This window comes from Antechinus flavipes, chromosome 2, assembly GCF_016432865.1.
Source record: "Antechinus flavipes isolate AdamAnt ecotype Samford, QLD, Australia chromosome 2, AdamAnt_v2, whole genome shotgun sequence".
NCBI lineage: Eukaryota > Metazoa > Chordata > Mammalia > Dasyuromorphia > Dasyuridae > Antechinus > Antechinus flavipes.
In genome coordinates, this window is record NC_067399.1 from 617,510,869 (window position 1) to 617,529,845 (window position 18,977).

At 48.1% G+C, this 18,977-nt stretch overlaps 1 protein-coding gene across 6 annotated transcripts in view; it reads left to right on the forward strand.

Moving 5' to 3' along the window:
• The window catches only part of OGDHL (oxoglutarate dehydrogenase L), a 63,851-nt gene that overhangs the window by 38,752 nt on the left and 6,122 nt on the right, over positions 1 to 18,977 (forward strand). For all 6 annotated transcript variants that reach the window (XM_051981875.1, XM_051981874.1, XM_051981873.1 and 3 more), the window contains 12 exons: positions 1,132 to 1,222; positions 1,716 to 1,895; positions 2,194 to 2,322; positions 3,069 to 3,248; positions 4,017 to 4,169; positions 4,707 to 4,809; positions 5,389 to 5,517; positions 7,149 to 7,299; positions 13,308 to 13,435; positions 14,314 to 14,492; positions 18,134 to 18,205; positions 18,794 to 18,919. In XM_051981875.1, coding sequence (XP_051837835.1) covers positions 1,132 to 1,222; positions 1,716 to 1,895; positions 2,194 to 2,322; positions 3,069 to 3,248; positions 4,017 to 4,169; positions 4,707 to 4,809; positions 5,389 to 5,517; positions 7,149 to 7,299; positions 13,308 to 13,435; positions 14,314 to 14,492; positions 18,134 to 18,205; positions 18,794 to 18,919 — 1,621 coding nt within the window. The remainder of the gene's footprint in view (positions 1 to 1,131; positions 1,223 to 1,715; positions 1,896 to 2,193; positions 2,323 to 3,068; positions 3,249 to 4,016; positions 4,170 to 4,706; positions 4,810 to 5,388; positions 5,518 to 7,148; positions 7,300 to 13,307; positions 13,436 to 14,313; positions 14,493 to 18,133; positions 18,206 to 18,793; positions 18,920 to 18,977) is intronic.

Consider the following 18,977-nt stretch of genomic DNA (forward strand, 5'->3'; position numbering starts at 1 on the left):
ACATGTCCTTGCTCCTGTTTTAAAATCAATCAGTCAGTCCAGGAGAATTTATCCAGCCCCCACCATGTGTCAGGCGCATTGCTCAGCACTGGGGATATGTGAAAGCTAAACATAAAGCCACATTAGTGTTTCTTGACACGTCCCTTCTCACTTCTTATAAACTCATAGACTTAGATCTGGGAGGAATTTCAGAGATTATCTAGTTCACGGGCCCTTTACTTGGGGTCCACAGACTCATGGCTTCTGTGGAGAGGTTTCAAGTGGGGAAAAAGTGTCTTTATTTTCAGTAACCCCTAACTGAAATTTAGCTTTTCTTTCAACTATACAGATGCCAAAGGTAATCCTGGGCAGCTGTTTGTGGGCTTCACCAAAGTACTACTAATAATAGCTAGCACTGTGAGGACAGGGACCATAGGCTTTTTGTTTGTTTGTTTTTGCCTTTCTTTGCATTTCCAATGCTTAGCACATTGTCTGGCACTCGGTAATAAATGTTTGTTAACTTGAGATTGCATTTTAGGGTTTGAAAAAATATATATATATATACATATAAATAAATAATATGCACATAAGTGTATTTGTGCATATATAAAAATACATATGTGCATACACATAATTTTTATATGTAAATATGTTATACACATCTCATATATATGTTATTCATTTATATATATCATTTAGTCCTAAAAACCATCTTGTGAGATAGGTGCAGTTATTATCCCTGTTTTACAAATGGGGAAACAGAGGCTAAATGAAGACCTATCCAGGGTCACGCAGCTACTAAGAGTAGGAGGCAGTATTTGAACTCAACTCTTCCTGACTTCAGATTCACTAATTTTGGCACAGTGTAGGTACTTTTTCACTGCTGACTCATAGTAGGCACTTTACTAGTTGCCAAAGGGAGTTCATGACACAAAAAAGGTCCAGTCCATTGCTTTCATTTTCCAGATGAGGAAACAAAATAAATTAAAATAAAAAGTTGAGAAATAAAATGACTTATCCAAGACAACAAGAGTGGCAGCTAGAGGCTCATGTTGGGATTTTGTTTTGAGAGCCTACCATCCCCTGGAACTGATTCCCTTTTGGAGCATCAGATTGTTGGGACTTTCCCACAGTAGACTCCTCTGTCCCCAGGGGCCGGCTCAACGTCTTGGCCAACGTGATCCGCAAAGAGCTTGAGCAGATTTTCTGTCAGTTTGACCCCAAGTTGGAGGCAGCAGATGAGGTTGGTGGTTGGCGGTGGCTGGGGGCAGGGAGAGAGCCGGATGCTTTGCTTCCCAGACCTTTCTCTGGTAGTGGAGAGTGGGTATGATTTGGGGGAGGGGGAGGAGGCTCAGCTTAGGGGCTGCTCCCTCAGCCCAGTGTTTGGGAAATGTCCTAACACAGATCTGCTTAATGAAGGAGAGGGAAGCTGGTCAGGGATTTTCCCTTTGTGGCCCTTGTCGCCTGGATCAGCGTTTTTTGGACGTCACGTACCCAGGGCCTGTCTCAGGGAGCTTTCTGTCTGAGACATCTCCAACAGGGAAAGACATGCTCTCATTTTAGGGGCAGTAAGTGGCAGGGGGCCGGGTTTCTATGGGAAAAGCATTGTGGCCAGAAATGGTGGCCGGGGGGATGGTTGGAGGCTCAGGAGTCCAAGGGCCTCACCCTGCGGCTCTCGGAGATGGATCCTGCGTACCCGCCCTGATTGGCTCACTGCTGTGCCCCTCGGTTTCCAGGGCTCTGGGGACGTCAAGTATCACTTAGGCATGTATCACGAGAGGATCAACCGCAATACAAACAGGAATATCACCCTGTCCCTGGTGGCCAACCCCTCCCACCTGGAGGCTGTGGACCCTGTGGTCCAGGGGAAGACGAAGGCGGAGCAGTTCTATCGGGGAGATACAGAGGGCAAGAAGGTAACGGGTCCTTGGAGACCAGCCGTGTTTCTTGGGTTGTGGAGGGGAGAGGAAATGGGGCAGGAGGAAGTCAGAGCCAAAGGGAGTTTTGATGGGGAGGATGGAACTTCAGCCCTGTGAGAACCTCCCTTCCCAGTCTGATGGGAGTGGGTGCTTAAGATGTATGTCAGACATGAAAGGTGTGTGGCCCAAACAGCTGGACATAGCTAGTGTCGGAGGCCCAGGGCTTCAGCTGGACTCCAGGGACAGGAGGGAGGCTCGGTCCTCTCCGTCTAGTAAAGATTTCTTTTCCGTTAAGGTCATGTCCATCTTGGTCCATGGAGATGCAGCCTTTGCGGGGCAGGGTGTGGTATATGAGACTTTCCATCTCAGTGACCTGCCGTCCTATACCACTAACGGCACTATCCATGTCGTGGTCAACAACCAGGTGAGGTGAGGTGGGGGTTGGGGAAGCAACCCAGAAGGTCCCGGGGCTGACCAGCTTTTCCAGCTCTGTGGCTCTCAGAGAGACCCTCATTTGCCCCAAGGCCCATCCCTGACCCCCTAGGGAGGTGGCTGGGCGAGCGCACAATTTGGCCAGTGAGAAAATAGATAAACAGAGCAAGTTAAGGGAGTCTTGAACTGGATTAGAGAAAGGACCGGTGGTCTGAACTCCAACTTTTTTCCCTGGTTGTTCTTTGGTGTTTCTGACCTCCGGTGCTTCAGATTCACAGTTGACCCAGCTAGTATCTGAGGACAATAGAACCCACCACCTACAGATGACCAATCAGGTGGGGTTGACTTATTAGTGTAGTCTGCCCTAAATCTAGAAACTCCTGTAAGGTTTTAGTAGAAAGAGTAAACTAGAACAGCTTTCTCAGCAACTAGCTGGGTGACTAAAAGTAAGCCAACTGACCTTCTCTGGACCCCAGAATTCCCAACTATAAAATGACCTTTAGGGCCTTTACCGGCTCAAGCACGTTCTGGCATCTCAAGTCCCGCCAGGGAGTCAGTCAGGGCTCTGTTGTTGGGTCCATTGGGTTGGTTGGCTCTAAGATTCCCTGCGGCTCCATTCAGGCCCCCAGGTAGAGCCAGCTGCCCCTCCAGCACCAGACTGGGTCTTGTGGGTCGGGGCTTGATTCTCTGGAAAACCTCTCTGGGAGGAAGCCCCATTATTGCCCCCTGTCTCTCCAGATTGGATTCACCACGGATCCCCGAATGGCCCGCTCCTCCCCTTACCCCACAGACGTGGCCCGCGTGGTCAACGCACCCATTTTCCACGTGAACGCAGATGATCCCGAGGCCGTGATCTACGTCTGCAGCGTGGCTGCTGAGTGGAGAAACACCTTCAACAAGGATGTTGTCGTAGACCTGGTGAGGGCGGGAGGGGAGTGGGGGATGGCCGGTGGCCTTGGGGACCAGGCAGCCTAGCTCTCTGAGCCTCACTTTTTGGGGGATGTAGCCACACAGAACGGGAAGAACAGAGCTCTGAAGTCTCACAATCATAGAATGGGAGTTGGGAGGGACTTAGCAGCCGCTGAATCCCACCTCCTCATTTTATAAACAAGGAAACTAGTGATTTGTCAGGGGTTATATAACTAGTAAGTCTCTGTGGCAGAATTTGCACTGGGAGCCCTATCCTTAGAGAAAGGAAGAGCTATAACTGCCATTGAGCTACCCTTTCTCCCAAATGGGGAGGTAGGAGAAAGGGAAGGGACCATGACAGGCCTTACTCGCAGAAGGTACTTTTGACCTGAGCCTTAAAGGAAGCCGAGTAACACAAAGGGGAGGGGGGTTATTAGATTCTCATTCTCCAAAATAAACATTTTGTATGCTGTGAACTATAAACTCTGTGGAAATAAAATTTATGTGTTATAATATATATTTGTAATATATAAAATTCTCTAAATATATAATTACATTATTACCGTAATGATATAACATGTCACATAATGATATGATATAATGTGTAATGCTCTTTATGTGATACAGTGTGTAATGGATGGGATTTCCCATGCATCCCTGCGTTGCCCAGGGCGTACAGCGGCAGCCCAGGGTCATGTCGGCCGTCGGGGTTTGTCTCTCTGGGTGGTTCTCCCGAGCTGGCTGTGACCAGGGTCCCTCCCCGAACCTTCTCCGCAGGTGTGTTACCGCCGGCGTGGACACAACGAGATGGACGAGCCCATGTTCACGCAGCCTCTCATGTACAAGCAGATTCACAAGCAGACGACGGTCTTGAAGAAGTACGCAGACAAGCTGATTGCTGAGGGCACCGTCACCTTGCAGGAGTTTGAGGTGGGCTTGGGAGGGGGAAGGTCGGGGTCAGGGGTCCACGGGTGAGAGGTGCTGGGAGAAAAAGGCAGCCACTTAAGCCCTGCTCTGGATAACTCTGCAACCCTCCGAATGGCGGAGAAAGGGGCGATCTGCGTTGGTAGGAGGCATTCCCTCGGCGGGAGTTCCTTACGTGGATGAAATCCCTTTGTGTTTACTTCTCTGTGTCCATGGCATTCCCCCCAGGAAAGGTAAGTTCCTTGAGGGAAAGGACTATCGTATAACTATCATATAATAACAACTATATGACAGTCAGGACTGTGCTTTGGACATCCTCCAAGTGGGAGAAAAAAGCAAGGGGGACTACACTGTTCGGGTGGGCCTGTGCCCCATGTGGCCGACTCCTACAGTGCCTTCCTTTCTGTCCTACGCTCTCCCGAGGCTCTCAGCAGCCCCCGCTGCAGCCTGGAGGGGGCTGAGGGAGCCCTTGGAAATTGGGGTCCCTGTGGGGAATGGGGGACAACCATTTGTCTTCACTGAGCATGTTCATCATTGCTATAGGAAGAAATCGCCAAATACGATAGGATTTGTGAAGAAGCTTATACCCGGTCCAAGGATGAGAAGATTCTGCATATCAAACACTGGCTGGATTCCCCGTGGCCTGGTAAGGCTGGAGGCGGGAGGAGTGTCAGTGCTGAACCTGTGATCTCTGGGCTAGGTTTGGAGCAGCTGGGTTTCAGGGGCATAAAATGCTGGGCCTGGAGTCAGGCTCAGAGCAGACCCACTCCAGATGCTTCCTAGTGCTGTAATCTCGCACAGGCCGTTGGACTCAGTTTCCTTACTGTAAAATGAGGTGATAACAATGGCACTCACCTCCCAGGACTACACTAAGGATCACATGAGATAAGGTGTATAAAGGGCTTAGCAAACCTTAAAGGGCTCCATTAGTCTCAGCTATAAATATCAAAAAGTCCAAAGTGAGTTTGGGGTCAGTTGGACCTGAGTGACTAGGACAGAGTGTTTATAGTAGAGAGTAGGGTAGGAGAAGGTGAGACTGAAAAAGCAGGTCAGGCTCCGATGCGGAAGGTCTTCAGGGCCAGGTTAAGGAGAGAAGTTCCTCCTGGGACAAGCACTGGGGGTGGACTCGGGGCCTCCCAACGCCAGGGAAACAGGATGTCAGCGGTCCCGCTCTCCCCTTGCTTCCTTGCCTGTATTCTCCGGGTCACCCTGATTGGTTTTTCAGGCTTTTTCAACATGGATGGGGAGCCCAAGAGCATGACGTACCCTGCCACGGGCGTCCCCGAGGACATACTGCTGCACATCGGCCAAGTGGCCAGCTCGGTGCCCCTGGAGGATTTCAAGATCCACGGAGGTGAGCGGGGCTCCTGATGCAGAGCCGGGGCGTTTCCCTCAGGAGCGGGAGAGGAGGATGTCTCCCTGGGATCTCCAAAGGCCAAGCAGAAAGTGAAGCCACGGCTTTTAGGGGGTTTGTCCCCAGCGTCTGGGTGGAACAGAATCCCTCATGCTTCCCTCTTCCTTGGCTTGGGGGTCCCTTTGCTCTTCCGGGGGTCCGGTGCGCAGTGGGCTTGGCTGGACTCGAGATGCGACGTCCATGTGAAAAGCACATTGAGTCCGTTCCTCGGCCCCGTTAGAAATAAGTCACGTCCCTTAAGGGTTGTAATGACTCCTGGTAATGGGCTTATTAATTGTTGCTGGCGTCAGCTTATTGGATGGAAGGCCGCCTTGTGTTATTAATGGGAAGAGCCTGGTATATTTTGTGAAAGTGGCTTTGGATTGGCTGTGACACTCCAATTACATTTTCAAATGAAACTAATCCGAAGAATTAATTTAAGGAGGATTAACAGCTGTTCCAGCACCTCCTGAGGAAAGCGGTTCCCGGCTGGGGGAGAGGGCAGGGGCTGTGGGGTAGCCGTGTTGGAGTAGGCCGTGCTGGTGGAGAACAGAGGAGAGCTGTAATGGCGTTTTTCTCCATTGAAAACGGAGAACTCTCCTTATAGACTAAGAAGGAGAAGAGGGAGAATCGGGCCTTGAAGAGCTTCTGTCTGTCCTGGATCCCTGCCAGAGTACTGGGACAAGGAGGGCGGCAATCCCTGGGGGCCGGCAGCTCCTCGAGCTCCATCTTTAAGCCAGTTAGTTTCGTCTTTTTTGAGAGAAGTATAACTGAGGAGTAAATGAATGAAAAGGCCTCTATTAAGTGCATCCTGCAGGCAGCTAGGGACACAGCAGGTAGAGGGACGGGCCTGGAGTCGGACGGATGAGTTCAGATCTGATCTAGCTCTGCGACTCTGTGCCTCAGTTTCCCCATCTGTAAAACGAGCCGGAGATGGGAATGGCAACCACTGCAGCCTCCTTGCCAAGAAAACTCCAGATGGGGTCACAAGGAGGCAGGCGTACTGAGTAGCCACAGGCTGTGCAAAGCACTGGTCATAAAAACGGGGAAGCAAGACAGTAGCTGCTGCCCAGGAGTTCTCGTTCTAGTGAGAGGCGGTAACTACAAGAGGTAGATCAGGTGGGAAGGGCCCGTGGTCCATGGGGCGCAGAGCAAAGCGGAGGTAACGCATCTTGTAAAAATGTTACTTCCACCAACAAAATCGCCTTTATTTCTAATGTTGAACCGCTGCCCAGTGCTGAGGATTTGGGGCAAGGAGACCCTCTCGTAGGTCTTCAGATGGGGACAGACTGTGTGTGTGCGAGCTTGGTAAATGTTCCTATGCCATACAACGAAAGCTGGGAGACCTGAAGGTTGTGGCTGTAAGGTCACACGTAAAGGTTGGATCTGAACTCGGATCCTCTGGCTCCCCCTCCCCGAACACAAGGCCGCTGCTTCACTCACAGGGTCCGTCCGGGCCTGGGCTGTTCCTGTGGAGGTGGGGGATGGTCGCAGTCTTGGTCCAGCCGGCCCGGCCGGCCTTGAGGCTGAGTCTGCGGGGAGGGGGAGAAGCCTTTTTAGTCTCCCCCGCTGACCTGCTCCCTCTGCCCCAGGGCTCTCCCGGATCCTGAAAAATCGAGTGGAGCTGGTCAAGAGTCGGATGGTGGACTGGGCCCTGGCAGAATACATGACCTTCGGCTCCCTCCTGAAGGAGGGCATCCACGTGCGGCTGAGCGGGCAGGATGTGGAGAGGGGCACGTTCAGGTGAGGAACCCGGGGAGAGGCCGGGAAGCTTCAGGTGAGGAATGGAAACCTCGGAACAGCCGACAAAGCGTTGGTATTAATCCCCTCCACACTGATAAGGGAAGCCTCGCTGTCAGAACATACCCAGATCAGAAGGCAATCAGAGATGGCTTGCAGTAGCCCAATGGCTGTCACTTTATTCCCAGAGGTCCATGGACTTTATCATTAGAAAAAGCCCTTGAGCCTCCATTCAAGGCCTATTAACTCTTACTTTGCTAACACTTCTAACACATCTGAGGATCTAGCTTTCTACCTCACAGCAAATTAGAAGGGGTAAAGGGTACGGTACAGCTAGGTACCCTGGCAGAAGTGAGTAGTGTCAGAAACTATAAAAAGCGGATACCAAAACCCTCAGAAGTAGGATAGGCCGGCAGTAGGGTTAAACAACCTCAGATATCTCAGTAGCCTCCGAGGACTTTTCTGAATGATAGCTCAGTTATAATCATGAGTTATCAAGAGAAGGTTAATGTATCTCCAGCTTACTCTGTATTTTATATTTTATATTATTATTTAGTGTCTTCTATAAATTCCATTTCAAATTTATAAATTCTATTCATAGTTAAAAAATATTTTTGGTATTTGAAGATGGAGGTGACTCTTATTCTAATGATTCTGGACAGCAGAGGTTTTATTGTAATGATTCCTTACATTTGTAAAGTGCTTTAGACCTATTAAAAATACTTTCCCACATTAATCCCCATGATAACCCTAAGATCATTATTCCCACTGTGCGGATGAGGAAACTGAGGTTTAGTTGACTTTCCCACAGCAGAAGTAACACCTGGCTGTGGCAGACCTAGGACCCCTGATTCCCCACCCAGGTCTCTTGACCCCAGATCATTGGAGTAAGCAGGGTCTGCTCTTTGAGCGCCCGCCCCGAGATTCTCTCCTCTTCTGTCCCAGTTCTCAACTCTTCTCTTGCTGAAATGGGTCTTCAGGTTCCCGCGTGGCCCCTTCACCTCCCGGGAGGGGGCTCATTACCTGGCGGGGATGTTAACGAGAGCCGCTGCTGCCTTTTGCTCGGGGATGTGCAGACTCTGCCGTCTCCGCCGAGCTGCCAGAATGTCCGGGGGGCCCAATAACCCTCCCTGCTTGGGCGGGTGACCGGAGAGCTGACCATATTGGAAGGATTCACTCAGTTAGCCCCCATCATTACTTGGGAAGCTAATGGGTTCCAGTAATTGCTTCAGGCATCTCTGTTTGGATAATGGGCTCCCGTAATGCTGATAGATGGAGCTAAACGGCAGGGCTGGGCTTTAGAGGGGGACTGATGGGGAGTGGACCGGGCAAGGATGAGAGCACAGTCGGTCCTGAGAGAAGGCTCTTTGGGCGGCACCAAGCAAACACATTTCCAGCCACGGGCAGACGATGCCATTTGGGCTTCTGTTCTTGTAAACAGTGGGGGAGCATGTGGGAGGTGCGACGGTGACCCTGACCTCACAGGACCACAGAAGGGGGAAGAGACTGTCTGACTAGCTGTAAATGGCCATAAAGACTTTTCAGGACCAGAACTGGATCTGGGCTGGCGGGCAGCACCATTCCTTCTGTTGCATTGGAAAGACTCGGTGGACTACACTGAGCACGTTTCCCTTTTATCCACTCTCACGTACTCCAGAATCTTCCTCCATTAATTACTCTTCTCCCTTTGATTCTTTGATTTTTCCCCTTTCTCCAGGTATAGCAAACACAATCCAATTTCTCTTATCCTTACAACAAAAAATTGCAATTTCCCTTAACTCCAGTTGCTCTTTCTTTCTTTTTTTTTTTCCAGTTGCTCTTTCAAGTAACCATCTCTCTCCCTCCCTTCCTCCCTCCCTCTCTCTCTCTCTCTCTCTCTCTCTTTCTCTCTCTCTCTCTCTCTCTCTCTCTCTCTCTCTCTCTCTCTCTCTCTCTCTCTCTCTCTCCATTTCTGTCTTTGTCTCTGTCTTTCTGTGTCTCTCTCTGTTTCTCTGTCTTTTTTTCTCCTCTCTTTTTCTGTTTCTGTTTCTCTCTCTCACTTTCTGTCTCTCTGTTTCTCTCCATGTCTGTATTCCTCTCTGTCTCTCTGTTTCTTTCCAGCTCTGTCTCTTTCTGTCTCTCTCTCTCTCTTTCTCTTTTTGTCTCTGTCTCTCCTTGCTCTCCCCCCCCCCCTTCTCGCTTTCTCCCTTTCTGTCTCTGTCTCTGTCTCTCTTCCCCTTTGATGCCAAATGAGTAGAGGAAATAATTTCCACCTGATTTCCTTCATTTTTCCCTATCCACTCATTCTTTAATAATGGGTAGCATTTAAATGGTGCTTTAAAAGTTGCAAAGTGCTTTACAAATACTAACTCATTTTATCTATATAACAACCCTGTGAGGAAGGTGCTGTTGTTATTCCCATTTTATAGTTGAGGAAACTGAGGCAAATGGCAGTTAAGTAATTTGTTCAGGGCCACACAGCTAGTATGTATCTGAAACTGAATTTGAACTCAGTCTTCCTGACTCCAGGTCCAGTGCTATATCCACTTCCCCACTTAGGTGCTTTAGCTTATTGAAAAGAAGGCCTTCTTGTGACATAATTAAATCAATACTAAGTAGTTGAATTGTGTTATTTCTTAACCATATACAATGTGGCTAACATCTTTTTTTTTTTTTTTCAATTTTATTTCTTATTTTTTAATTTTATAAATAATTTTAATTTTCCCTCAGTTACATTTAAAACATTTTTTTACATTTGTTTTTAAAACTTTGAGTTCCAGATTCTTTTCCTTATCCCCACTCCCAACCCCCATTAAAGAAAACACATGTAAAGTTATGCAAAACCTTTCTGTAAGTCACAACATCTGCTTGTTTTGTGGAATACATTCCCTTGGTAATCACCGATGGGCTCCTAATTACCCAATGGGCCGATGTCTCATGGCCCTCAGCTCTCCTTCTCCTTAATCTCCTAGTACCATTGGATGCGAGGGAATACTTCCCCTTTCTTGACGGTCTTTCCTCTTCAAGCTTATGGCTCTCTCTCTCTGAATTCTCTGTTCCTGTTAATCACAAGGCACCGTGTCTTGCTGCATGGAAAGCCAGGAGGACTTGGTCGGCTGCAAGTCCCACAGTTAACACATCAGCCGTGTGATTTTGGACAAGTCTCTGAACTCGGTGCTCTCGGCAGCCCTCGAAGATGATAAGTTACTAAAGGCGCTTCCCGTGGGTAGAGAGAGTTCCTTCTCCCTGAGAGTTCCTTATTCCTTCAAAAAGAAAAAAACTAAGCAAACAAAGGTCTGGCCCTTATCCCACTTCTTTAAAACCTCAGCACCTTTTCTGGCTTGTCCCGCCGTCTCTCAGCTCTCCTGGCAGGAGCTGCCAGATTCTGTCATTCTTAGTCTTGGCTCCGTCCCTCCCTTTCCATGCCCATCGGCCACGCTCGGGTTCAGGCCTTCATCACCTCCCACGAGGACCGCGGTCTCCTTGTTTCCTCGTTCCCAGCTTCCTCTCCCTCGGCCCAGATACGATCTTCTCCACGGACCAATCAGGGCCGGTCCCTCGGCGTGATGTGAGGACCCTTCCTTCTGCTTTTCTTAGCTTACATCACCTTAGCCTTTTCACGTGGGCTGCTGCTGCCAGGTGGGTCTCGCCCGCACCACACGGAGGAGCAGAACCAGACGTTGGCGGCCCCCCAGCCTGCTGGGACATCTTCGATTCGCAGTAACAATAGCGGCTCACGTCTGTAAGACTTTCCGCTGCCTTCTTCCCGGCCACAGCAGGGCCAGGGCTCCCAGCCTCATTCCTGCCGTTTCCAGGAGGAGGAAGCTGAAGCTGAGGGAGATGAGGCTCTGTGGTCAGGCAGGGAACAAGGCCTGGAGCTGGTTCTAACTCCGAGTCTCCAGTTTCTCGTTGTTACGTTCGACTTTTCTCAAATCCTGGTGGTGCCCAGTGAGCACACGTGGTCCCTGTCCCTCCTAGCTCTTAGCTCAGCGCCGGACACACGGCGCTTAATCAGTGCATGTTGCCTGCTTGCCTCCTGAGCCGCTTGGGTCATCGGCCCCGCTTGCTCAGTTTTGTCGTTCATTCGTGTCCGACTCTTCATGACCCGTTTGGGGTTGTCTTGGCAGACACTGGAGTAGTTTGTCATTTCCTTCTCTAAGTCATTTTACAGATGAGGAAACTGAGGCAAACAGTTAAGGGACTTGCCTTGAACTCAGGAAGATGAGGCTTCCCGGTGCTTTGTCCGTTGCACACCTGACTGCCCAGTGCTTAATCCCCAACCCCATCAGCACTTCAGGAAAGACTAGCAGGACATAATGGGAAGACCAGAGAACCTGGGTTCAAATCTCAGCTCCACAACTTACTGCCTGTGTGACTTTAGGCAGGTGCAACGACTAGAGCACTGGGCCTTTCCTGGTTGTGCAAGTCTGGGAAAGTCACTTAACCTCTCTGTCTCAATTTCCTCAAGTGTAAAATGCCTCCCAGGCTGCTGCTGAGGGTCAAATGAGAGAATGTTTATAAGGCCCTTAATAAAGTCATTGGCACATAGTAGGTACTTAATAAATGCAGATTTTTCTTTCTTCCTACATGGCCTCTGTGGGCCTGTTTCCTCATTTCTAAAATAATGGAGTTGATACAGATCCATAATCCTGTGACCTGCAGATGTGATAAACCTACCTTCTTTGTTTTCACTTAAAGCAGGGAGAAAAACAAAGACAACAGGTCTTGACTCCAAAGCTTTGGACAGGCTGGTCCCTAGCTCCAAGTATGGCTGTCTGTTCTACTGGCAAGCCCAACTCGCAGTGCAGGGCCCATTGTTTCTCATGAGGAATCTATTCCTGAGCCTCCTTAGTCTAACTCCTTTCCCTCTGTATGTGTGTATATATATATACAAATATGTCTATGTATACGCACACATACATACATGTACACATATAAGTTTGTATGGAATTGCTTTCATGTTGTGTCCATCATTGAGATCAGGGACTGCCTTTTGCCATCCTCTGTATCCCTCTAGCACAGCACTTGGTACATAGCAGCTAGCTATTTTATCTATTTATTTGTTTGTTTTTGCTGGGACAATTGGGGTTAAGTGACTTGCCCGGGGTCACACAGCCAGGAAGTGTGTTAAGTGTCTGAGACCAGATTTGAACTTGTGTCCTCCTGACTTCAGGGCTGGTGCTCTACCCACTGCACCACTCAGCTGCCCCTCACAGTAGGCATCTAATAAACGGTTATTGATTGGCTGAGAGTCCTATGTTGAGCACCGAGTGGAGGGGAAACGGGGAGAAGGAGCTGGGGGCTAAGAGAGGAGGAGACACAGGATGACAGCATGTCACAATAGAAAAGGGGGCCATATTTGAAATCGGCAAGTTTCTGACTCTGCCAACTCCTGTGTGACCCTGGGCAGATGACTTCATTTCTCTGGGGCCCTGTTCAGCGTCCCTTTTGTCTCGGAATCTCTGACCCTTTGTATAAGACACAACACCTACTTTTTTTAGTAGATGTCACACGTTTAATATCACAGTGAGTAGATAGATCCAAAGTGGAATCCATGAGGCTGAGATTATCTCAGCGTTGGTACAATCTTTAAAGAAGCTTCTAGTTTATTGAAGGAAGGATGATGTGGGGAAAGCATGAGCGCCTGTGATAGTGGCAGAGTCAGGGAATGCTTCCTGGAGAAGGTGAAAGTCTGACTGGGCCTGGAAGGTAACTAAGTGCAGGATCTTATAATCATGGCAGATCTGACTCTGATTCCCCCGGGCAAGGAGCCTCCCCAGTGACAAGGGGGAAACGGTGACCTTTTGGCAGCTAGTTTTCCTGAGGCCGGGGGATTCCATCCAGGGGATTCTCTCATGCTTGAGAGAGGCACTGAAGGGGCAGGAAAAAAATCTCTGGAGAAAGCGTTTGTTCGATGAGAATCTGTTGAGATTGGCCACATCCTCAGCCCTGAAGATGGTTTGGATGAGAAGACAGAAAAAATGAGAGGATTTGGTTGGCCCACATCCAGTTCTGTTTCTCTTTGTTTGCAGTCACCGGCACCATGTGCTCCATGACCAGGAAGTTGACCGCAGGACGTGCGTCCCCATGAATCACCTCTGGCCTGACCAGGCCCCCTACACCGTGTGCAACAGCTCGCTCTCCGAATACGGAGTCCTGGGTGGGTCTGGGCTCGGGCTCTGGAGGAGCTGGGAGTGGCCTGTTGGGAGGGGAGGAGGCCGGTGCCGCGGCAGTCACCGCCGGAGAGATTCAAAGGTGGAGAGGAGATTGTTCGGGCTGCCATTGGCAGAATCCAGCAACTGTTTGGCTAGAAGGGTGGGCGGGAGGGGGAAAATCAAAGGGGAGGTGGGGGGGTGGGTTTCAGCCAGAGTAAGTGGCAGAACGGTGTTCATCTTAATAGAAGTAAGAGTGGGGAGGAAAAGATATTGGGTCTGGAGAGAAGGGGAATCAGTTATCCCTCTGGCTGGATTTAGTCTCTTCCCCTATCCCTAGTAGAGTGAGGTGAGATGAGCCCAGGTCCTAGAATGGGAGTCCCAGCGACTCCTCCCAGAGCGACTTCTCTGTCTCAGATTTCTCCATCTGTAAAATGAAGGGGGTGGCCAAATGATCTTTACCCTTCTGCTTCTCAACCTCTCACCGGACGCTCCAGCCCCGAGCTACCCCTAGACAAAGCTGAGAGCTGACACTTAAAAAAAAATCCGTTCTGGTGCTGTCCCCCGTCCCAGGCTCCTCCGCCCAGTCCCCCTTAGGCACAGCCGTTCCTACGTGTGCAGTGTGCACTCCCTGCACAGCCCTTGGGCACTCATACCCACACACCTGCGGGCAGCCCCCGATAGGAAGGCTCTCCCAGCGGGAGGTGCCGGCCGTGGCCTGTGAGATTGGCTCCTTCTCCCGAGCAGCGCCCGGCCCCGGTGGCTGGGAACCCTGGGCTTTGGGGCGGCCGGAGCGGGGCCTGGCGGGCTCAGGTTAGGCAGGGGCCAAGCGGGGTGCCAGGGAGCGGGTCCTCACCCGGCGTCTCTTCTCGTCACCGCTCTCCAGGGTTTGAGCTTGGCTTTGCCATGGCCAGCCCCAACGCCCTCGTCTGCTGGGAGGCCCAGTTTGGCGACTTCTACAACACGGCCCAGTGCATCATCGACCAGTTCATCAGTTCGGGCCAGACCAAGTGGGTGCGGCACAACGGCATCGTGCTGCTCCTCCCCCACGGCATGGAGGGCATGGTAAGGCCCGGCTCCGAGGGGGCGGGGGCGGGGGCCGACGGGCTGCAGCCCCGCGGTGACCGGGAGAGTCGGCCTTCCACCCGGGGAGTGCTGGCTCCTCACATACATCGGCCGGGGGCTGCGCTTCCCTCAGTCTTACATGGATACATAAAGTGACGTAGTGAGCGCTCAGGCGTAAGTCTGAGAAATTATCTGGCAAGGCAAATTCTTTTCCCCGCGAGTCTGTTCTAGCACGGAAATCCATTCTGCCTGAAAAGTGTTTTGTGTTGGTTAACATCTATAACTTACACCCCTCTGAGGAGATCTCTCCTCCGAGAAAAGCACGGCTACCTTGGTTATAGGTGTGTGCTCATTTACTATATACAGATATTTATATAGTTATGGGGAAGTTATCGGGGTAACTATCTGCATATAACCTTTATTGTATCTGACTATTGGCATATAGCCTGTGTTATATAGTACCATTGTTATATAGCACATCTTCATATTATAAATGGCTGTGTGTTACATATAATTACACATCATAATATATATATATAGCATTACGTTACACGAGACGTTATATAGAGCCTATATTATATAGTACCATTGTTATATAGCACATCTTCATATTATAAATGGCTGTGTGTTACATATAATTACACATCATAATATATATATAGCATTACGTTACACGAGACGTTATATAGAGCCTATATTATATAGTACCATTGTTATATAGCACATCTTCATGTTATAAATGGCTGTGTTACATATAATTACACATCATAATATATATATAGCATTACGTTACACGAGACGTTATATAGAGCCTATATTATATATTACCATTGATATATAGCACATCTTCATGTTATAAATGGCTGTGTTACATATAATTACACATCATAATATATATATAGCATTACGTTACACGAGACATTATATAGAGCCTATATTATATAGTACCATTGATATATAGCACATCTTCATGTTTTAAATGGCTGTGTGTTACATATATATAGCATTATGTTACACAAGACGTTATATAGAGCCTATATTATATATTGCTATTGTATAATGATATATATTGTATAATTGTATATAAATATGTATGTATATATATTATATATATTGTATGAATATATATAAAAGTATATAATTATATAGTGTGACTGTTGATATGCAGTATATGTTTCATGTTGCTGTATATAATTATACAAAGCTATATAGTATATAATTTTATATTATTATATGATATATAATATATATGTCATTCTTTGATACATAATTTTACACATAGCTGTAATCTATAGCTATATCATATATAAGACTATATAACATTTATCTATATGTAACATGTAATTTTCTATTATTATATTTCTATTTATATCATATATAATTATAACAAACTACATTGTATAACAAAAACACATAACACAAATTTTATATGTACATAAATATTTCTTATAGAACATTATAACCTCTTTCTATAGAAACACATATAAAGTTTCAGTGCTTTGATGGGCCTGTGATCTTGGTGATGAAGGAGTACTCTCCAGCCATGCAGATTGTAACCTATTCATTCTTGCCCGTGGTATAAGAACTTGTAAATCCAGCGGGCGGAACCACTCAGTGTATTGAGGGCCTTTTTCTGTTCCTTGCTATTCCTGGATTCCAGTGATTTGTGTAGTCTATCCATCAGCCCAACTCACCTTTCCCCCTCCCAGTTAAACATTTCTCCTTTAAGGATACCTATAAAATAACCACAGTTACAAAGGCTGCAGTGGGAGGAGAATGTTGGGAAAAGATTATCTTTGGAGCGGTTTCCCTCCCTCTTCTCCCCATACTCTGCCCTCCCAGCTGAGCGTGGTGACTGGGAACAAGAAACAGAAAATGTGATTCTGCTGAGAGCCTTGGAGACTCCAAGGACGACTCCAGATTGATTGATCAGGAGACAAATTGGACTTTCAAGACGATCTCATTCCCTTTCAAGTTCCTCTAGTGGAAGCATCATTCTAAGTCTTTCTGTCATAGCTTCCTTTGGCGGCCTGGTGTCTAGAGCCCTTCTCAGAAAATCTTATTTTTAAATGTATAAAATAAAATACATAAGATTACAAGAAAATATCCTGAAATATAGTTACACACACACACACACACACACACACACACACACACACACACAGATGTTCATCAAACTCCAGGATAAGAACTCTTGTCATGGGTATCCACAGATGGGGAAGTTCTTTGGATTCAGTGACCCCATCCCTGCTCCTGCTGAGGAGATCCAAAGGGGAGGATGCTTCCCTTATTGGTCCCCTGCTTGCTGAGGCTTATTGATATTGGGATATCTGTGTTTCACTAAAGCTTGGCTTAGTAAGGCCGGTTCTTGGCTGGTACTGACAGAAGGGGTGTGGGAGGTAGTAGGATTTGCTGAGGAATTGGGGGACATTGGTATAGAGTTTGGGGTCTGAGGCATTTAGCTCCATCTTCTCTGGCTGGAACAAGTGCAAGTGACGGGTAAAAAAAACCTAGGGAACCACATTTTAATTCACCAATCTGACACACATCTTTCTTATTTGCACTGTTCTCTTTCCCTCTCTACCTTAACTTCCCTCCATTTCCTTCCAGTTCACAAGACCCCCTTTGATTGGTTGTGTTGATCTCCATGACCGTTAATCTCTCTTCTCTGAGCCCTCCTGCCTCATCCACTTGTCAGCCCCCCCCCAATTTTGCCTTTCATTATATATTGTTATATTCCATTATTGTGTGCTGTGATGCTATTGCTGATTGTTATCATTTATAGAGCACTTTAGATTTGCATAGACCTGTAACTGTTAATCTCTCTTCCCTGAGCCCTCCTTCCCCATCCACTTATCAGTCCCCCCCAATTTTGCCTTTCATTATATATTGTTATATTCCATTATCATGTGCTGTGATGCTATTGCTGATTGTTAGCATTTATAGAGCACCTTAGGTTTGCATAGACCTTTGTGTATCTCTCTCCATGTAATATTCCTTAATCCCTCTTGTTTATTTCCACATTATCCTCCTGCGTTCAGAGTTGTTGCCGTGTTGTCTTCTTTATTTTAAGGCGAGCTCTTTGAGAGCTCCATGTCTTGATTTTCCTTGCATTTTTGGCATTTAGCACAGTGTGTTCACACAGTAGGTGCTTAATGAATGTTTATTAACCGAACAATTGACAGAGTCTTACAACAGCCTTGTGAGGGTGGTGCTGTTATTATCCTCATTTTACAAAAGAGAAAACAGGCTAAATGATAGGCTCAAGGTCACACAATTGATAAGGATGTGAGGAAGGCATTAAGTCCAATCCTCCTGCTTCCAAAATCCCTTAGCTTAGCAGGCAAGTCACTTCACCTTGTGGAGCCTCAGTTTCTCATTTGTAGAATGGGGATAATAACAGCCTCTATTTCACATCTATTCTGAGATTCAAATGAAAAAAATAGGCAAAACATTTTGCATACTTTAAATGCCATTATTAGTGGCAGTTTTACATTATTATTTGTTGTTGTTTCTTCGGGTCAGGGACCGTAGCCTTTCTCCCAGAGCCAGTAGTGTGTCTCTCCCTCCAAACGGACACAGATCCCGTGTCCTGCTAATGTGTAGGAAGTCTTAGGTGAATGAATGACTGTCATTTTCAGGGCCCTGAACACTCCTCTGCCCGACCTGAGAGATTCCTGCAAATGAGCAATGATGATTCGGACGCCTATCCAGTAAGTCCTGAGCCCCCACGGCCACTGCCTCGCTTTCCTCCCTGGGGCATTTCTTGGCCCTCAGGAACAGTGGGTTCCTTCCTTCCCCGCCCTTTGCTGACTTGATAGGGTCAGCAGGTTCCTTCTCCACAAATTGGGTTTTTTCCCTTAGACTCTGGGGGTGAGATCCCAGGTATCCTAGTCGGGGAGAGAGAGCGATCAGGAGGAAGGGCAGAGGGAAAGGAGACATGGGAGCATTGAAGGCAAACTCATTTTTTTCAGTTTTGCTTCTGCCTGGACCTGGCTGGGAAAGGGGTTGAGGTAGTTTCCTGGAAAGTCAGGAAAGTTCAAAAAGGAGAGGGTGGGCAGGCCCAAAGCTAACGGTTAAGTCCAGAAGGGCAGGATGTTGTGGGGAAAACTTCTCAGGTGAAACTAGCTGGGGATGGGAGGAAATGGAGAGAGTTAATCAGTTGGCTCATCCTCAGGGGAAAGTGTAGGGCCCACTCTGCCTTCCGCTGGACTCTTTTGGTCTGGATCAAGGAGGAGAGGGGCTTCTTGGGGTTGGAAGTGAGTCTTCAGGGGCTTCTCAGGTGAACTTTCTGCTCCCAGGAGTTCAGTGATGACTTTGAGGTTGGACAGCTCTATGATTGCAACTGGATTGTTGTCAACTGTTCCACACCTGCCAACTACTTCCACGTGCTTCGGAGGCAGATCCTGCTCCCCTTCAGGAAGCCGGTGAGTTGTGGGTCGGGGAGGGTTTAGTCAGGCCCTTGGTATGGTTAGCTTAAGGTGA